Raw genomic sequence first — 19348 nt, 5'->3', positions numbered from 1 at the left:
CATAGGTTTAGGGTGAGAGGGGAAAGATATAAAAGAGATCTAAGGGGCAACTTTTTCACGCAGAGGGTGGTACATGTATGGAATGAGCTGCCAGAGGATGTGGTGGAGGCTGGTACAATTGCAACATTTAAAAGGCATTTGGATGGGTATATGAATAGGAAGGATTTGGAGGGATATGGGCCGAGTGCTGGCAGGTGTGACTAGATTGGGTTGGGATATCTGGTCAGCATAGTCGGGTTGGACCGAAGGGTCTATTTCCATGCTGTACATCTCTATGATTCTATTTTAAACCACTGAAGGTGAGGTGCCAATTAGAATAGTGATCAAACAATAAAATCTAAAAATAACTGTATACCACGTGCTTTGCACTAATGCAACCCATTGTAAGAATTTACTGTTTCATGTGCACCACCCTTCACTTTGCCACTGAAAAATGCGTAGTGTCTGATAACATTTTTTATTTAGTAGGTGTCATTGGCAATTACCTGCCCTTTTATGAACATTTATTGGTTCTGCGTAATTGCTCTTGAGAATGGCTGGTTACCCTTGTATCTGGAAACACTGAGTGAATACATTTCCAACATTACAAAATACACCAATCATTTAACATTCTGGGAACATTGTCCCGCTATAATTATATTTATTTATTAACAAAATATGTACACGTAATCAATTATTTTAATATTAATTCATATTACAATGTACAAACAAATTGCATTAAAATGGTTACAATACAAATGAAATGTATGTGTTAGTATTCAGACTGTTAGAAGAGAATGTGGACTGGAGCAGATTAAGTTTGAAGGCAAAATAAAATGACTCTGTCCAGTCTAACATGAATAAAAATATCAAATGGAAAATTGTGTCACAAATTTGGACCAAATGATTGCTAGGAACACAGGTCAATTGAAGAAACTATGATGTCACAAAGAGGCAAGTCAAGACAGATTAAAATACAGATCCTAAGTGGCTGATCAGAATTTTTTTCCATTAAACATTTAACAACAAAACTATACAAAAACCTTTTTAAATTAAACAACAGACTTTAAATTCGAGTTCACAACTCTACAAGAATGATTTTTAAAAATCCTAAATTGTTATACATCAAATTTTAAACAGCTAAAAATTAGACAAATAAAATGAATAAAGTCAGCAAATTTAGTAAAACCAGTGTCTGCAAAAGCGTGATGAGTGTATGTATTGAAACCTGGGGTTCAAGCTACCAATTCCTATAGTGTGCACTGAGATAATGCAAATAAACATAATACTGGAAGAGCATTAAGAGGAAAAAAGATTGAACAACAATGGTAGTTCAGGAAATAGTGCTGTAAAACTTTATAGGGATGCAATCTGTTCTGAAAAAAGTGACTGATAGTTTTAAACCAAAATGTGGACAAATTTGCGATATTTACTTTATTCAATTCAATTAGTCCAATCTGGTCACACTGGGCCCTGATTTTCATTCTGATGCAATGTGCCTCTATTGTGACTAAAATACTAGAAGACATCAGGAATCTCAAGTCCCTTCCTTGAACTCAGTGTTTATTTTCACAGGTTCAGCTTTGGGGCTGATCAGTCATTCAACTGGCTATTTAAATTATCAGTTGCCTCCGTTCGATTTTGGAGACCCTAGAATCTAGAGGCTTGAGTGTGGAGATAAATCCTGATTCCCTTATCAAGAAGTATCAAAATGTGTTCTTGTGGATGAAAGTGCTTTGCTGGATAGAGTGTGGTTTTCATTTTTGTCTTGCGTGGTGCATGGGGTGTGTGAATGTTAAAGGGAGCAGGGTGAGGACAAACAGAAAATTTTATATCTATTTCCTTTTTGAGAGGTGAGATACACCTTTGGATCTGGTAAGGTTCCTTTGTTGGAGGCAAGCCATCCATAGAAGAGGGTAAGGCATCTTTCAAGATTTTGAAAAGTATACTTATGCATAAAAAGATCATAAATTAATTGGGATTGCCAAGGTTCTCAAGGAACTGTATGGGCGGCACGGTGGCACAGTGGTTAGCACTGCTGCCTCACAGCGCCAGAGACCCGGGTTCAATTCCCGCCTCAGGCGACTGACTGTGTGGAGTTTGCACATTCTCCCCGTGTCTGCGTGGGTTTCCTCCGGGTGCTCCGGTTTCCTCCCACAGTCCAAAGATGTGCAGGGCCAGGTGAATTGGCCATGCTAAATTGCCCGTAGTGTTAGGTAAGGGGTAAATGTAGGGGTATGGGTGGGTTGCGCTTCGGCGGGTCGGTGTGGACTTGTTGGGCCGAAGGGCCTGTTACCACACTGTAAGTAATCTAATCTAATCTAATGTATAAAAACGAAGCATGGAGTGAAAAACAAAAGCTGCAAGTATTTTAGTGTGCTTGTTAATACAAGGCTATTACAAGTTTGTCCTGCATGAATACTTTCTTAATGCTTTTACAATGGGGTGCCTATCAAGTGAACAGTTTGATGGACAGTTCTAACTGCTTATTGAATGGAAAGGTTTGTTGACATAAGAGATTAGTTGAAGGAATTTCAATATATTGACATTTTTAAAAAGTGAAAGTTTTTATTCCAATAGTGAGTTCATTAATAGACACTATCTTCCTACCTCCTGAGTTTTACCCATGCTGGACACCAGGTTACTTGGCATGGGGAATGTCTAGTCTAGATTAGACTAGTGCTGGAAAAGCACAGCAGATCAGGCAGCATTCAAGGAGCAAGAAAATCGACGTTTCGGGCAAAAGCCCTTCATCAGGAATGTCATCAGGAATGCCCAAAACGTCGATTTTCCTGTTCCTCGGATGCTGCCTGACCTGCTGTGCTTTTCCAGCACCACTCTAATCTAGACTCTGGTTTCCAGCATCTGCAGTACTTATTTTTGCCATGGGGAATGTTGTGGGTATTTCCAGGAATTAATAGTCACCCTGCTATCCCCTGACCCTCATCTGCAGAGACTGACCAGACTCAGATCTTCGAAGTTTTTAAAACAGCCTTTATTGCTTGCTATAACAAAGTACTCCACAGTATCTAAACCTAACACAATGGAGACCCAGAATATAGGATTAGAGTCAGTTATATTTTTAAATTCACTTATGAGAATTTAACATTTAGCAATTAAGAGGTGTAAAATTATCTAAATTCAGTCATTCCTATTGATTAAGTTTACATCATGCATAGCATATGAGTACAACTGACCAATCACTATTTAGGTATGCCTATCTAATTGTAATATACAATTAGTGTGAAGACATATACACATCATCAGGTCAAATTGTACTACAGGCTACAATTTGTTCCTAACATGATGGTTTTTGAATATCAATCATCCTCCCTGTCTGATGTCCCTGGTGTCTTCACAACTTCTCTCAAGGCATAGAGGTTCAATGAATAACAACCCCTCTGTGGAGTTGTGAGCATTAACTTTCCTTTGTCATCTTGCAGACAGGTTAGCTCCTACAGCAACTGGTGTGTTGCTCCCAACTGTCTTCCCATTTATTGTTTAAAGTCTCTGAGACCTAAAGCTGTGGTGTCCCTTCTTGCAGTTTTGTGTCCGTGTATTTTTATCCACAGCTAGCAGCTCACATCTCACAAAGACATGCCATTGATATTACTGTACAAGATCATTTGGTTTAACTTTTTCAGAGAAGGAAGGATAAAAGGTGATGTTGAGAGCTATGAGTTGGCGTAAGTTGGAAGAGGGGATTTAATAGCCATTGGAATGATTGGAGGCATAGGGGCAAATGGAGTTTAAGAGACTATGGGAGATGGGTAAAGGAGCATAGGGTGGCTTGGAGGCAATATAGTGTCAAAAGAGGAATATGTAAATGAACATTAAGAGTTCTACAGGATGTGTGGGGAGCTTTGAGATATGGATAGGCATGACATGGCAGGAGGGGTATGAGGAGCCATGAGGATAAGGAGATGGGCACAAGGTGACAGAGCCTCTTAGACTCTCCTGGATCACTCAGCACAACTCCAAATCCATCCCATCAGAATTGTAGGGGGCTATTTTGAAAGGTGACATTTGCAGAGCTGAATTCTCTTTCGCCTCTGTATACCTAAAGTGGGCATGAGAATCAGGCCTGGGTGTATTATTCAGTCTGCTGCTCATCCATTCAAAAGTGTGAATCTGTATAACATTAGAAATTGTAATTTCAGCACTGGGATCAATAAAATTTTAAACACCTCAACACAACAAAAAGAAGGACAAGTTGTAGGAAGGTCACATTTGTAACATTGCACCATGTAACTTATCAATTCTCTGTATTGTATATTCTTTTTTCTTTAAATTCAAGACAAAGCACAAGTTGGTAAGATGATTCATTAAAGTCAACATTACAAACACAGCCAGTGAAAAAGGGTGAAAAGGAAATCCCTACATTATGCAATGTTTGTGGAAGTGTTTGTTCCACTTCCCTTCAGGAGCTGCAAGTTGTTTCTTGTCATGAGTGTTTGATGAATAATCTGTCTGCGTTACTGTACATTTTAAAAAGCATTCTGGCTCTATTGTTTAAGCAGCAGGAGACAGGAAGATGTTGAATATGATAGCAAACACCACACATGAAACATATGCTAAAATTGAAACCCAAAATCTGACATCCTTTAAGAGTTTCTGATTATAACAGCTGAAAACCACATAACCGATGGTCATTCCAGCTAGACCACCTGCAATGTGAGCCACAAATGATACCTAGAGGGAATAGAAGCATGATGTTAGAATAAATAATCTAAATGATAAGTTTTAATGTCACAATAATATTGCAGAACAAATAAAATCATGTGGTAATTTAATTTAATTCCAGTAACTCAATATTTTGAGTCATCATTCCTAGCTGACAGCATGAACATTAAATTCACTCTGCAAAAACAAGACTAATTGCTGATCCACTTTCAGACATGATGTCTGCAGTTTCCAGGCAGAAACGGTTCATGAGAATGACTCATAGAAAGCTTGAGCGATATTTTTATCCATTCACCATGAGTGAAATAGTTGAAGTGTCTAAGTAGTCTTTCACTTCTTTTACACATTGATGATGAAGAAAAAAAGTTCTCTTAATTATTCTGCCCCACACACAAAAAAATACACATTTAGCATTGGCATTTGCCAAAATATTTCATTCCTTCAGCCAATGAATGTGGTTAATGTTGTGATTATAATGAGGTCAGCCAGGTGGACATGATGAAATATGAGTTCCCTGATTAGGACTGCGAACCTGGTCCAATCAGGGAGCCCTGGCTGATAGATAGAAACAGGAGTGTCAGAGATTCTATTCACTCTGAGGAAGACGGACCAGTGTCAAGTACTATACATGTGTTAATAAAGGGTGACTTAGTGACAGGGTACCAGCTTCAGTGGAGATATTTTACTGGTGACGAAAGAAAAAAATTTGCTCCTGAAGAAATTTGGTCACAATAGTCGTCTTTGAGTTGGGATAAGCATTTCTGGCCTCATGCTGTTATTTGGGAAGCTTGACTCATTCAATCCTTATGTCGAAGACTGGGCAAATGATATTGGGACAGATGAAAAGAAATGAGTAATTCTGCTGACAGCTTGTGGACCCCCAGCTTTATTGGTTATTAGGAGCCTTATGTTTCCTGAGGTACCAGATGCTAAAACCTTTCAAGAGTTAATGGATTTAGTTGAGAAATAATACAACCCCAAGCCTCCTCTAATTCTGAGATGCTATCAGTTTTACTTGGCAGTTCAAAAAATGAGGGGTCCATGTCAGGATTTTGACCAGGTTTAAGATCATTTGCAGAGGCCTGTGACTTTGGTTTAACCCTAAATGAGGTGCTGTGAGACTGTTTAGTCAACAGACATAACCTCCCACCAAGATCTTCATTTTGGACACTCCTGGATGACCCTGGTGGAGTGCAGCCAGTATCTGGCAGCAACCTTTGTTCAGGACAATCACTCTTGCTCTCCGTAATGAAATGTCATTCTCTACAGTGATGTGGTCTCGCTGGGTCAGAAAAGCTTTCAATCCTGGTTATGATGGCCCTTTTGTTTCTCCCACCACCACCACCAGCTGTTTTAGTTTCTCCAGAACTGGATCTTCTGTGTCCACGCTGATATTTTTAGTGGTGACCAGAAGGGTGTCCAGAAGGTTTAAAATGAGAAGGAACTCTTCCAATGTCAGCATCAACAGTGATGTATCCACTAGCGGGAGGGGGCTCAAGACATTCGCATTTGTTACTTGACTTCTCAGACTGTGTTCCAACTTGTAATTTTGCCCACTTAGAGTGAGAGCTCACTGTTCAATTCAACTGTAAGCTTTGGGCCAGACGGTCTTGGCCTCTTTGAGTAGCCCCAGTAAGAGCTTGTAGTCTGTTCTATCACAAATTTATGTCTGTCAAGTTATTGGTAGAACTTTCTCACCAAAGGTGACTGCTGAACCTTCCTTCTTTATCTCAGTATATTTGCACTCTGCATCAGCCAAAATATGGGAAACATTTGCTATTGGGCATTCCTCTCCATTGGGCCATCTATGAGCCAACAATACCCTAGTAACATATGGGGAGGTGTCACATATCAGCACCAGATCTTACTTGGGATCAAAGTGAGCCAACACTTTGGAGGAGGAGAGCTGCTTCTTCACTTCCCTAAAAGTTATGTCTTGGCTATGAGACCATTTCCAACACTGACCCTTTTTGAATAACTGATGTAAAGGCGCCAAGGTGCAGGCCAGGTTATGTATGAACTTTCCAAAATAATTCACCAATCCAATAAAAGACCTAAACTCAGGTACAGCTGTGTGAGCTGGGGTACCTTTCATCGCCATCAGGTTTTTCTCCAACTTGTATAACCCAGTTTTGTTGACCCTGTAGCCCAAGTAAGTCACTTGGGATGCCAGGAACAAACGTTTTTCCCTTCTAAGGCATACGCCCACCTTGGAGAAATGTCTAAGGATTATGTCAAGTTCTCTCAGTGCTCTTTATTAGTCTTCCCTGTTATTGAGACAACATCTAGATAAATAGCGACCCAGGATAGACCTTGTAAAATGTTCTTTGTCATCCGCTGAAAAATGACATAGGCTAATGATACTCCAAAAAGCAGTCTTGTATATTGGTACAAACCCTGATGGGTATTAATTGTAGCATACGTCTGGGAATCCTCATCTAACCACATTTGTAGGTATGACTGACTCATGTCCAGGTTCATGAAAGACAGCTCTCCAACCAACTTTGTGTATAAAATCTGTATGCATGGGATTAGGTACAGTCAGTTCTGCTATAACGTGTGTTTCTTCAATGCACATTGGCTCAAACACGATTGAAGAGTTTAGACCGTTACTTGTAGAACACAAACTTTCCTTACAATGCAATTTCAGCCCCGTTTGATAAGAGGCATGATCAATGCAAGGGCAGGTCCCGTGACACACAAAGTTTGGATAGCTGAGGTGGTCGTGAACAAGCATGTGGACCACATGAAAACTGCAAACTTGTAAACAGTATGGGAGCAAAATATACTGAGCTCCTCAACAACTTTTCCAACTGTTCCGGAGCGTCGAGAAAATCTCAGAGTCTGAGGTCAAAATGGTGGAATTCGTAGCCTCCACATAATTATCACCTGAAGAAGAGGATGAATTTCTTCTGAGAAGCTCCGGGCTCAAGAGGCGGGCTACAGTCCAGTATACACCACTGTATGCATAGCTGAGTCAGAGGAACCAGACCCAGTGCAAAAATGCCTGAAGAGAGGCTACAAGAAAAGGTACAGGCCTACGTCCCTGGACCTAGTGTGGGAGACTTGTAGTGTTTGGAACGAGGTCAGCCAGATGGACCTCATAGAATATAAGTTCCCTGATTGGGGCTGTTAACCTGGTCCAATCAGGGAGCCGTGGGTGACAGATATAAACATGAGTGTGCCGACTGCCTGCCCCTCTTCCGCGGTTACGTTAGGGCCCGGGTGTCCTTGGAGAAGGAGCACGCGGTGTCCACCAACACCCTGGAGTTGTTCAGGGAGAGGTGGGCGCCGCAGGGAGTGGAGTGCATCATTTCTCCCTCCAATTCTATTTTGATTTAGTCCCTACCATCCCCTTCACTGTTTTGATCACACAGCACTGCCCTTTGATGTGAAGGGCAGTGTTTGTCACTGGTCACCCGGGTGTTTTCCTATCTTCCTGGTGGTGGAAATTGAATAAACATTTGTGCACTTTGTGTCTTTCACTGTGTCTCCCACCTGCACACACACACCATGGGTGCTGGGGATAAAATAAGCACTACTGCACTTAGGTGGTAGTGTGGGGGTTAAAAAGAAAAAAAAAAGAAAAGAAAAAAAAGGGATAAACATGAGTGTCAGCTAGGCTATTAATTGTGAAATGGAATTGTCACCAATGGAAAAATAAACTGTTCAATATTGGAAAAACAAAACATGAGTGTCAGACGTTCTGTTCACCCTGATAGCTGGCTCTGAGGAAGCCGGACCAGTGTCAAGTACTATACACACGTAAGTGAATCCAGTAGCATCTCACCCCATCTGTTGAAGGAGCAGTGCTCAAAAAGCTTGTGATTTCAAATAAGCCTGTTGGACTATAACCTAGTGTCATGTGACTTCTGACCATGTATATAAATTGTAACTTGGTGACAGGACACTGGCTTCTGTAGAGTACTTTCAGTTATCATTTGTAGTTATTAGCAAATATTACACACTTATACTGGATGTGATTTCAAAAAACATATAATTAGAAAAAACTGACAGTGATAGCTATGAACGGTTATGCACTTTTTGCAATGTTATGACTAGAAGCCCAATAATAATTTTATGCTGTTTTCTTATTTCAATGTTTTTGCTAAATCTTCCAGGACCTTAATGACTTCAGAATTAGATCCTTTTCAGTTTATTTCTAAATTGAACCATTTAGTTCCATATCTTCTTTCACCACTTATCATGAGGTAGTGTACAATTCTTTCTCGTGTTAATCTCTTAATGAATATGGTTTCACAGTACAAAAGATGTGTGGTTAATATTGTCACATGGTAACGCAATAGACTCCCCATTGGTATTTTAATTTGTACACCCAGGTGACTCATATGTGCTGTAGCTTGAAAGCAAACAAAGACAGATTTATTGCTTTGGGTTATGCCTATTATTCAAAAGCCTTTAAGTATTCAAAAGCAATACGACCTTTAACCACCCACGAGTCATAAAACTGCATGAATTCCCATTGATTCACAGCAGTTCCATATCACCACAAACACATGAATAGATTTGCTCTTACCTTGTGTGTGTATCTGTCATTCAATTTCTTTCAAAGTAGGAGTTAAATAAACTCTCAGCAGAAGGAAATCACAGCAGTAAGGAAGTAAAGCCAGAAAAATATTAATTTCTATAAAAGCAGAAAAGAAGAAAGGCAGAATAGGGTATGGACTGGTGAGGGGTATAAATAAATAGAAATGCTGCTGCAATCATCAGAATGTTTCCAAGCAAATAAGGCCAGTTATCAAATCATAACTATTTATTTCTTGTAACAATCTGAACTATGAACCTTGCAGGTGCCATAACTGATTACTCAAGTCAAATGCCATTGGTTTTATTGCCTCTCACTATATCAGCCAGTGTGCATTGGTCATTATAAAGCATAAAGAACAGAAAGGTCAGCTTGGGGATGAGGAGCTACTGTATGTTAGCAATGAGATCAGAAAAAATTGATTTTGGATGATACTGTAAAACTGGCCTTATCAGCTTGTCAACCATGGGTAACCTTCTATAATTGCAAGATAATAAGAATTAGGAGCAGGGGCAGGCCAGGATTTCAGAAATATGTCAGGCTATAGCTTCACTGGACAGCCCCAAACGGTTTTGTAAGGAATACTGTACAGGGTCAACAAGCTATATTTTCTGTTGTCATTTCAGATACCTAGGTCAATGATAGGTACTCCATTCAGTTTAGTTCCTTTCTGTAGACTTTGTGGTTTAATAGAGCAAAGTGACTTGCTACAGTATTTCACGGTATAGTTAACCACGTTTCTGTGAGTCTGGAGTCACATGTAGTCTAGGCCAGATAAGAATGGCAGATTAAAAGACATTAATGAACTTGATGGAATTTGATAGTGGTTATATGGTTGTCATTCCTTACTTCCAGATACTATTAAATTTTACTTACCCTGATGGGCTTTGAACTATGTCCCTAGAACATTAGCCTAGGATTTTGGACTGCTAGTCCAGTGACAATGACCACTGCATCACTGCCTGCTCTCTAATACCCTCTTTTTTCAGTACCTTAGGATGAGGACAATCTGTCTGAAGGACTAGCCAGCATTTCATCACATTCATTTTCTACTACTTCATCTGAATGTTTCTCTCTGTGTTGTCTCATGATTTTCTACGTCCTTGGGATACTTGTGTGCCTTTTAGTTTTAAAACAGATACAAAATATTTGTTCAAAGATAAATTAATTTTTATTCATTATTCATATACATTGTTCTGATTAATTCCCCAATTTCACTCATTAAGGGACCGTTGCTACCTTTACTTCTTATATACATGTAGAGGCTTTCGCCACTTGTAATATACCTCTTGCTGTTTTCTCACACCTGTCAAATTCTCCCTTTTCATTATATCTCAGTTGGCCAATGGGCCAGGGAATGGCAGATGCTATTTAATTTAGATAAATGTGAGGTGTTGCATTTTGGTAAGGCAAACCAGAGCAGGATTTATACAATTCATGGTAGGGCCCTGCGCGATGTTGCCAAACAGACCTAAGGGTACAAGTGTATAGTTCCTTGAAAATAGAGTCACAGGTAGACAGGGCAGTGAAGACATTTAGCACGCTTGCCTTCATTGGTCATGCATTGAGTATAGGTGTTGGGACGTCATGCTGTGGCTGTACAGGACTTTGGTGAGGCCACTTTCAGAGAACTACATTCAATTCTGGTCTCCATGCTATAGTAAGCTGTTGTTAAACTTGAAAGGGTTCAGAAAAGATTTACAAGGAAGTTGACAGGATTGGAGGATTTGAGCTACATGGAGAGACTGAATCTCAGGCTTTTATCTCCTGAGGAGTGACCTTATTGTAGTTTGTAAAATCAAGAGGGGCATGGATAGGGTGAATAACCAAGATCTTTTTGCCAGGGGAGGGGAAATCCAAAACTACAGAGCCTAGATTTAAGGTGAGAGGGGAAAGATTTATATGGGGCAACTTTTTCAAGCAAAGGGTGGTGCCTTTATGGAACGTGCTGCCAGAGGAGGTGGTGGAGGTGGCTGTAATTACAACATTTAAAAGGCATCTGGATGGGTACATGAATCAGAAGGGTTTAGAGGGATATGGGTCAAATGTTGCCACCATGGCAGGCGGCACAGTGGCTCAGTGGTTAGTACTGCTGCCTCACAGCGCCAGGGACCTGGGTTCAATTCCTGCCTCAGGCAACTGTCTGTGTGGAGTTTGGACATTCTCCCTGGGTTTCCTCCGGGTGCTCCAGTTTCCTCCCACAGTCCAAAGATGTGCAGGTTAGGTGAATTGGCCATGTTAAATTGCCCGTAGCGTTAGGTGCATTAGTCAGGGGTAAATGTAGGGGAATGGGTCTGGGTGGGTTGCTCTTTGGATGGTTGGTGTGGACTTGTTGGGCCGAAGGGCCTGTTTCCATACTGTAGGGAACCTAATCTAACCAGATGGGACTAGATCAGTTTAGGATATCTAGTTGGCATGGACAAGTTGGACCGAATGGTCTCTTTCTGTGCTGTATATCTCTAAGATTCTATGAATTCAAGCCTTGGGAGCAAAATCTGAATTCTAAGATGGAAGTGTTACCAATAATCCAAGGCTGTCATAAGTCATCATTATCAAGCATTAGTTTGCTGTCTGTTAAACACTTTGTTAATTTGTTAGATTATCATATTAAAGGTTATGTGTAAGAATGTCTTAGTAGTGAGAGGTTAAGATAGATATCTGGAATACTTACACGCAAACCATCTCCTCCAACAAGGAACCTTCTATATAGGGCAAACCCCACATCAGTACCAACTGTAAATAGGTATATTCAAATGATTAATTTAAACCATATAATTGAATAACCAGAAAATACAAACGGATGGCACCAAAAGACTAAATTTAAAATATGTCAAATGTAGGCTTTCCCAAACATGGTCAATACAGAAGCATGGACTGAAATCACTCATGACAGAAGATTTAACTAAAGTGTCCTAGTCAAGTGCAGTGGAATTGTCTACTTCAAACTCTTTAATTAAACAAACTATCAAGGAACTTACATGCAAGGGGAGATTATGTTGTTAAAAGTGAATGCTACTTATTTATTCATGAGCAAGAATATTTTATTTGGTATTCCAAATGTGATATGAGCCTGGATTTTTATCTTTGACAAACCAACAGTACACGGAACATTTCTGAACCATGTGCGCCTGTCTAAGGAGGAAGGTCCTGGAAATGTGGGGTCTTCCTAGCTGGGATCCAGATGAAGACTGGTGTTGATCCAGCTGACCCAAAAAAGGGAGTGGAGGTAGATACATAGGCTGCCAGATAGCCGAAATTCTTGAGAATCCATTAGTTTGGTAAAACAGCTGAGCTTCAAGAAGAGTATTACTTTGGCTGTCTAATTTCTGCTGTCAATTGCACACTGTTTATTTACACAAGATTACAGATTTTAAATGCTTGCTACTTCTGCTGTTGATACTTGAAGGGTCAATATGATTGTCACTTTTATTGCCCAGTAGCAAAGTAAGGTTTTTAGAATGGTGAAAATTTATGAATGTTGGCTCATTTTTAAAACTTTGTATTTAATATTTCTTATTGTCACTGTAAGATTAATTGGTTCTATGCAATCTATGGTGAATCAATAGGCATTAATGTGCCACAAAGGTTCCCTAATGTACACAATAGTTGTGTCCAAAACCACAAGTTTTTTTAAAAATTAGTCTAATTCCTTGACAATTTCAGAGAAGGAGACATGTCAAGTCAGGAATGGAGGATGTGAGTACGCCAACCAAATCAGTCAAAATTCTTAAAATATGCTGCTAAAAATACGAAAGTCTCAGAAAGGGTTCAGAGCCCTGAAATTGGGACATTGGGACCCACCCATCATTATTAAAAGCATGTTAACTTAACAGTATCCTGACTCAGCAAAACCCAAGACTCCAATCTCAGTGAATCTCCTCCCATTCAAGGCAATGATGATTGTGTAATGTTATTAAAAGCTCCAAAGTAGTTCACCTCTAATATTGTTTCTCTATGGAGTAGCTGTTAGATACATCTCTACAATCAGAAATTCCCTGTCATACCACATCATGACTTCTATGTGATGATAAATGATCAACAGAGGAAACTAGAGAGAATTACAAAATTGTACTACAAAATGTGAAGAATACTTACCTATGATCAAAATAAAAGCTAATCTGAAAACACCGAATAGTGGCACCATTTGTCGGAAGTTCTGCAAGAAAACAAATAAAAATATTATGGAGCTGCAGTTATTTTTGGAATTATCTTGAGCTCTTGCACACAAATAAGTTCCATTGGTCACTTTTGATGTCTAAGATTTGGATGAATGGCAAAAATCTCATGGAGATTCGATGGTGTAATGTTCCTCTTGTACTTGATGTTGGTGAACTGATCTGCGCAGTCTGTTGCTAAAATGTTACAACTGACTGCTTAGTTCATGAGAACTGCTCCCCCTCCAGACTTGCTTCAATGGAGTAAACAATCATTTAATATAGCAAACGAGAAAATAGCTGAAGTGCCACAAAATGCAAATAGTTTCTTGAGGAGGAGAGATTTGGTACTAATGCAGGAAATAAAATGAAAATAGCTTCTAATGTTTGTGTTGTTTCCCTTAAAAGGCAAGAGATCACTTTGCTTATCACCCTGCTTTGCTTTCAGGAATTCACAAATCGCTCAGGAATTCACACTCATTAAGGCAGAAAGGCACATTTAAATTTTCTACAATAACATTTAAGCAAAGGAATGTACGAGTGTTTATTTCTCCATGGATGTTTAGCTTTCTTTGTCCTTTGCGATATCCAAATATGTTTAGAATACAAAATATATATCGAGGCCATCTGAATATTTCATTAATCTGGTCCAACTTGAATAATTGCGTCAAAACTGAACTGATATGTTAATTTTTTCAATGTTACCATAAAGATTACTGATCGTCAAGTCCACTGGATAAGCCAAACTAGGCGGTAAAGATAATTGTAATGGAATACATCTAATCCTGGCTCCCAATCTGTGCAAGAATGCCAAATTTCAAATGATAAGAACAATTTATACTACAGAAGAAGAGTCTTCATTGGTTGGCAGTGTCATGGAGAAAGCAACAGGAAACTGCAGGATTCCCAAGTTCTGTGTAATTTAAAGAGGGCACAAGGCTGGCACCTTTCTATCCACAGAGAATGAGTTCCTGCATATGAATACATTTCATCCTTTATATTACCACAACCCCAGTCCAAAAATTAGTTTAAATAATATAAAATTACTAGGACTGATTCTAAGAACTTTTATAAGTGTACAAAAAGCAAGAGAGCAGCCAAAGTCAATGCTGGTCCATTGGACAGAGAGTGGAGAAATTATTATGGGGAATGAGTAAATAGCAAAGATGTTGAACAAATATCTTTTGTGCAGAAGTGGGCATTGAATATAAGTAATAGAAGGTTAGACAATAAAAAGGAGAAAATTAAGGAAAGTAATACCAGAAGAGAAAAAAACTACTAGACAAACTAATTGGATTCCAATCCAACAAATGGCCAGGGCCTGATGGCTAACATCCTCAAATTTTAAAAGAGAGATAACTGCAGACCTAGTGGATCATGGAATCTATGGCTGTATTTCCTACATTTCTTATGGCCCTGGCCATTTGTTGGATTGGAATCCAATTAGTTTGTCTAGTAGTTTTTTTCTCTTCTGGTATTACTTTCCTTAATTTTCTCCTTTTTATTGTCTAACCTTCTATTACTTATATTCAATGCCCATTTCTGCACAAAAGATATTTGTTCAACATCTTTGCCATTTACTCATTCCTCTTACACCCTCTCCAAAGCCTCCATACCCTTTCTGTGGTGTGGTGACCAGAACTACACGCAGTGCTCTAAACGAGGCCTAACCAAAGTCTTATACAGGTGTAACATGACTTGCCAACTTTTATACTCAGTACCCCAAATGATGAAGGCAAGCATGCCAGACACCTTCTCTACAATCTTGTCCACTTTCAGGGAGCTATGAACTTGCACTCCAAGATCCTTCTGTATATCAAACCTCCTAAGAGTCCTGCTATTTACTGTATAAAAAATTAAGGTTCACTAGGTTGGTAATGAGTGAGTTGGCCTAGGTTGTGAGGATTAGATTAGATTACTTACAGTGTGGAAATAGGCCCTTCGGCCCAACAAGTCCACACTGACCCACCGAAGCGCAACCCACCCAGACCCATTCCCTTACATTTACCCCTTCACCTAACACTATGGGCAATTTAGCATGGCCAATTCACCTAGCCTGCACATCTTTGGATTGTGGGAGGAAATTGGAGCATTCGGAGGAAACCCACGCAGACACGGGGAGAATGTGCAAACTCCACACAGACAGTCACCTGAGGTGGGAACTGAACCCGGGTCTCTGGCGCTGTGAGGCAGCAGTGCTAACCACTGTGCAACCATGCCGCCCACAATGAATAACTTAGTATCATACAATAGAACCCCTACAATGTGGAAAGAGGCCATTTGGCCCATTGAGTCTGCAATGACCCTCCAAAGGGCATCCCACCATACCCAGCCCCACACCCTACCCTGGTAACCTGTGTTTAGCATATCCAATCTGCTTAACAATCACATTTTTGGACTATGGGAGGGAACAAGAGCACCCAGAGGAAACCCACATAGACACGGGGAGAATGTGCAAACTCCACACAGTTGCCAGAGGCTGGAATCAGACCTGGGTCCCTGGCACTGTGAGGCAGCAGTGCTAACCACCCTATGTTATCTGAAATTTTATAAAAATGAGAGGCAATGTGACTGAAACATTCAAGATTATGAAAATGCTTGATAGGGTTGGCACTGAAAGATTGTGTGTGCTGCAGGGAATCAAGAAAACAAATCACAACTTTAGGATAATGTGTTAATTATTTAAAACCGAAAAGAGGAAAACTTTCTGCCGTTGATTTGTTATTTTCCACAGGAAAGAGTTATGGAAACTCCACAATTTAGGCTGTGGTAGACAGACTTCCAACACCTTAGGGAATTAAGAGATGTGGGGAGTGGTTGGGAAAGGACTGTCAAAGCTCAAGAGCAGGCATCATCATAGAGAAAGGTGGAGCAGGCTCAATTTTCTGGATATTCTCTCACTGTGCTCCTGTTCTACATTCTGATAATTAAAATCATCCACGAAAACTGTCCTATAATTCTTACACTTCTCTCTAATTTGTTCACAAATTTGCTCCTCTACATCATTCCCAAGGTTGATGGTCTATAGATCAAATCAAGCAATACTATTGTACCCTTTTTGTTCCTTAGCTCAAGATTCCTCTGGGACATTCTCTTAATAATTAGCACTTAATATTAATATTAATAAATACTGCTCCTCCTCCTCTTTTCCTTCTTCTATACAATTTCTGAACAAATTGTATTCGGGATTATTTACTATCCTGCCGCACCATATGAGGCCATCATCCGTTATTACTATAACATTATACTTCCATGTAGCTACCTATAGCTCAATAACATTTACATAAAATGCAGTCCTAACTTAATGTTATTACTTTCCCTCTTACTCTGACACTATCTAATAACATACTATTTCCTGTTTAATACCATGTGTCTTCCCCACTGTGTGCATCTTGATATCATTCTCTGGTGTTACACCCTGGTCCCTACATCTTTGCTAAAATGTAATCTGGATAAAAATGTTTTTTTTAAAAAATGACACTTTAAGTAAATAAAACACATGATTTGGTTAAAACGCTGTTTTTCTACTGATTGCCTCCCGACTCCCCAAAGCCTCCACATACGACATGAATAAAATATTAATTAATTCTAACCACTTACCACTAAGACATTCATAAAGTAGCCTCCCATTAGAGCATATCCTCCACCTGAAGCTCCAACTAGGCGAAGCATTGGATCAAATATTGAGCTAGCCAATGAGCCTGCAACAACAGGAAAACAGGAAACAGGATGTAAGCTCCCTTGTCCAACATCAAGTGTAGAACATGAACCATTCCAGCTCAGCACAACATAATTTACCAGATCTAATAGTTCTCAGTTACAAAAGTTCTTCTCTAATCACAAAGCAAACATACCCTTAGTTAATTCAATTTCCCCTTTACCACCCTGATCCTGTTCTCATGTACGTAAATACACACTGCACATAAAAGAATATGAATCACAATTGCCAATTGATGAAAGTACATATGTGCTTTAATTCTCCACTTAAATGTTAAACCACTGGGTATGTATTGTGGTCAAAACTGGATAGTTGTAGAGATGTCCCCTTAAACCAAGCTAATCTTCTGGCCTGAGAATCATTCGGCACCACCTTGTGAGGAGAGACATCTGGAGACAGTCTTTAACAAATACTAGTGGCTTGTTACAGGTTTGTACACTCAGCCATGTCTTAATTTTTAAGAAGTGGCACCCAAACCTATAGATTGCATTGATTCCTTAACCACTTTAAAAGGGTCACTGAATCATGCCATAATCCAACACAAAGCTATACACCAGGCACAGATATGTTCCAGATTGCAATTGTTTAAATGCCTGGATAAACATCAAGATTTATAGATAATGTTTGAATGAGATTATATATATAGGCAGGCATATTTCTTGTGGTCCCACCTCTTTCATTTCTGCTGAGAATCTAAACCATAAATTCTAAATGATTAATCTTATCACATCCAGTCTTTTGCTGCAATGCACAACTCAAAAGCATCTATTTTAGGAACAGGTATAAGGCCTATTTTGATTTAATATGTAGTTGTTAGTAGCTTACAGAAACCTGGTTTAATAAAATAATAATAGCCCCTTGGACAACCTCTGAGATGTCAGGTGTACAAGTCACACACACCAGCTCGGAATGATAGGTTCAACAAAGCAAGTTGCATGCTGAAATGAAATCAAAAGACTTGGGATTGCTGGAAATCTGAAACAAACACAGAAAATGCTGGAGAAAACCAGCTGGTCAGGCAGAATTCTGAATAAGTCATACTGGACTTGGAATATTCACTCTCGCCACAAATGCTGCCAGACTTACTGAGTTTCTCCAGCATTCTCTGTGTTTGTTACAGCAAATCCCACATCCTGCACTTGTGGGAGATCAACCAGAAACCTGATTCCAAATGTCCACACATTTTGGCCATTGTCACCACAGGGGAAGGTTATATGACTTTTGAATGCAAGACTTCTGCTATGGTTCAGATGGTGCCCCAGACGGAATCAGAGGCAAATTAAAGTTGAGGATTGTGACGACTTTCACAACCAGACACAAATACCAGGTTAAGAAAAGATGGAGTCGAGAATGTGACTCTGGAAAAGCACAGCAGGTCAGGCAGCATCCAAAGAGCAGGAGAATCAACATTTCAGGCAAAAGCCCTTCAGCTCCTTGGATGCTGCCTGACCTGCTGTGCTTTTCCAGCACCACACTCCTGACTCTGATCTCCAGCATCTGCAGTCCTCACTTTTGCCAAGAAAGGATGGATTCTGCTTCTACCTGAGATAAGACCTCAAACATTGAAAGCACTGCGCCTCTAAGAGGTCAAGGAAGCTAAGCCTCTATCCTGTAGATCTTGTTAGGTGGGTTTAGTAATTTATTCCCTCCTGAAAATTTCAACTCTCCCTATTGTTTCCTTCTCTCCATTTCACCGACAGTTCCCTCCACAGCGTTACTTGATGAGGGTTGTTCTCTTCCTCATTGAAAATCCAGTCTAAAGCAGCTACAGCACCATCCACCATAATGTTCTTTGCAAATACTTCCATACGAGAAGTACATATCATAAACCTGTTAGTGAGATCAAGCTTCTCGTACTTTATTGCAAGTTATTCAATCACATTACACTTAAGGTCTGCACTGTCTGATGCTCTACTGGAGGCATTCAAATATTCAAAAGAACATTAGATAGTTATCTGAGAAGGAGGAATGCAGGGTTACAAATGAATTACTCATTTGGAGAGTTGGTGCAGCCTTGATGGACTGAAGGGCCTACTTCTGAACTGTCACTATGTGTCAAATTTAAACTGTTATTAATATACTTACCAAAACTATATAAAGAAAGTATACTTTTGGTGGAAAAATCATCTTCACATTGTACAAATACATCTTTCACAACAAGTGTTCCTGCATACTATTACCCATAGCGAATTGAGAAAACAGTTTGCACATTGAACCTGCATTGAGATTAGAATTCCTGACCTTGGAGCACCCTGTGCAAGTGCCTAT

At 39.7% G+C, this 19348-nt stretch overlaps 1 protein-coding gene across 1 annotated transcript in view; it reads right to left on the bottom strand.

Annotated features, from left to right (window-relative positions):
• Positions 1-602: 602 nt before the first annotated feature.
• The window catches only part of rhbdl2 (rhomboid, veinlet-like 2 (Drosophila)), a 67463-nt gene continuing 48717 nt past the window's right edge, over positions 603-19348 (bottom strand). Inside the window, exons 5-8 of the mRNA XM_043717814.2 lie at positions 16963-17063; positions 13304-13364; positions 11880-11941; positions 603-4671 (exon numbers count right to left, since the gene is read on the bottom strand). Of these exons, the coding sequence (XP_043573749.1) occupies positions 4492-4671; positions 11880-11941; positions 13304-13364; positions 16963-17063 (404 nt within the window). The 3' untranslated portion in view covers positions 603-4491. The remainder of the gene's footprint in view (positions 4672-11879; positions 11942-13303; positions 13365-16962; positions 17064-19348) is intronic.

Source organism: Chiloscyllium plagiosum, unplaced genomic scaffold (assembly GCF_037043375.1).
Source record: "Chiloscyllium plagiosum isolate Xiang-an unplaced genomic scaffold, Cpla_swu_hap1 HiC_scaffold_30, whole genome shotgun sequence".
NCBI lineage: Eukaryota > Metazoa > Chordata > Chondrichthyes > Orectolobiformes > Hemiscylliidae > Chiloscyllium > Chiloscyllium plagiosum.
The sequence above is the reverse complement of the archived record's forward strand: the minus strand, read 5'-3'. Positions and strand labels throughout refer to the sequence as shown.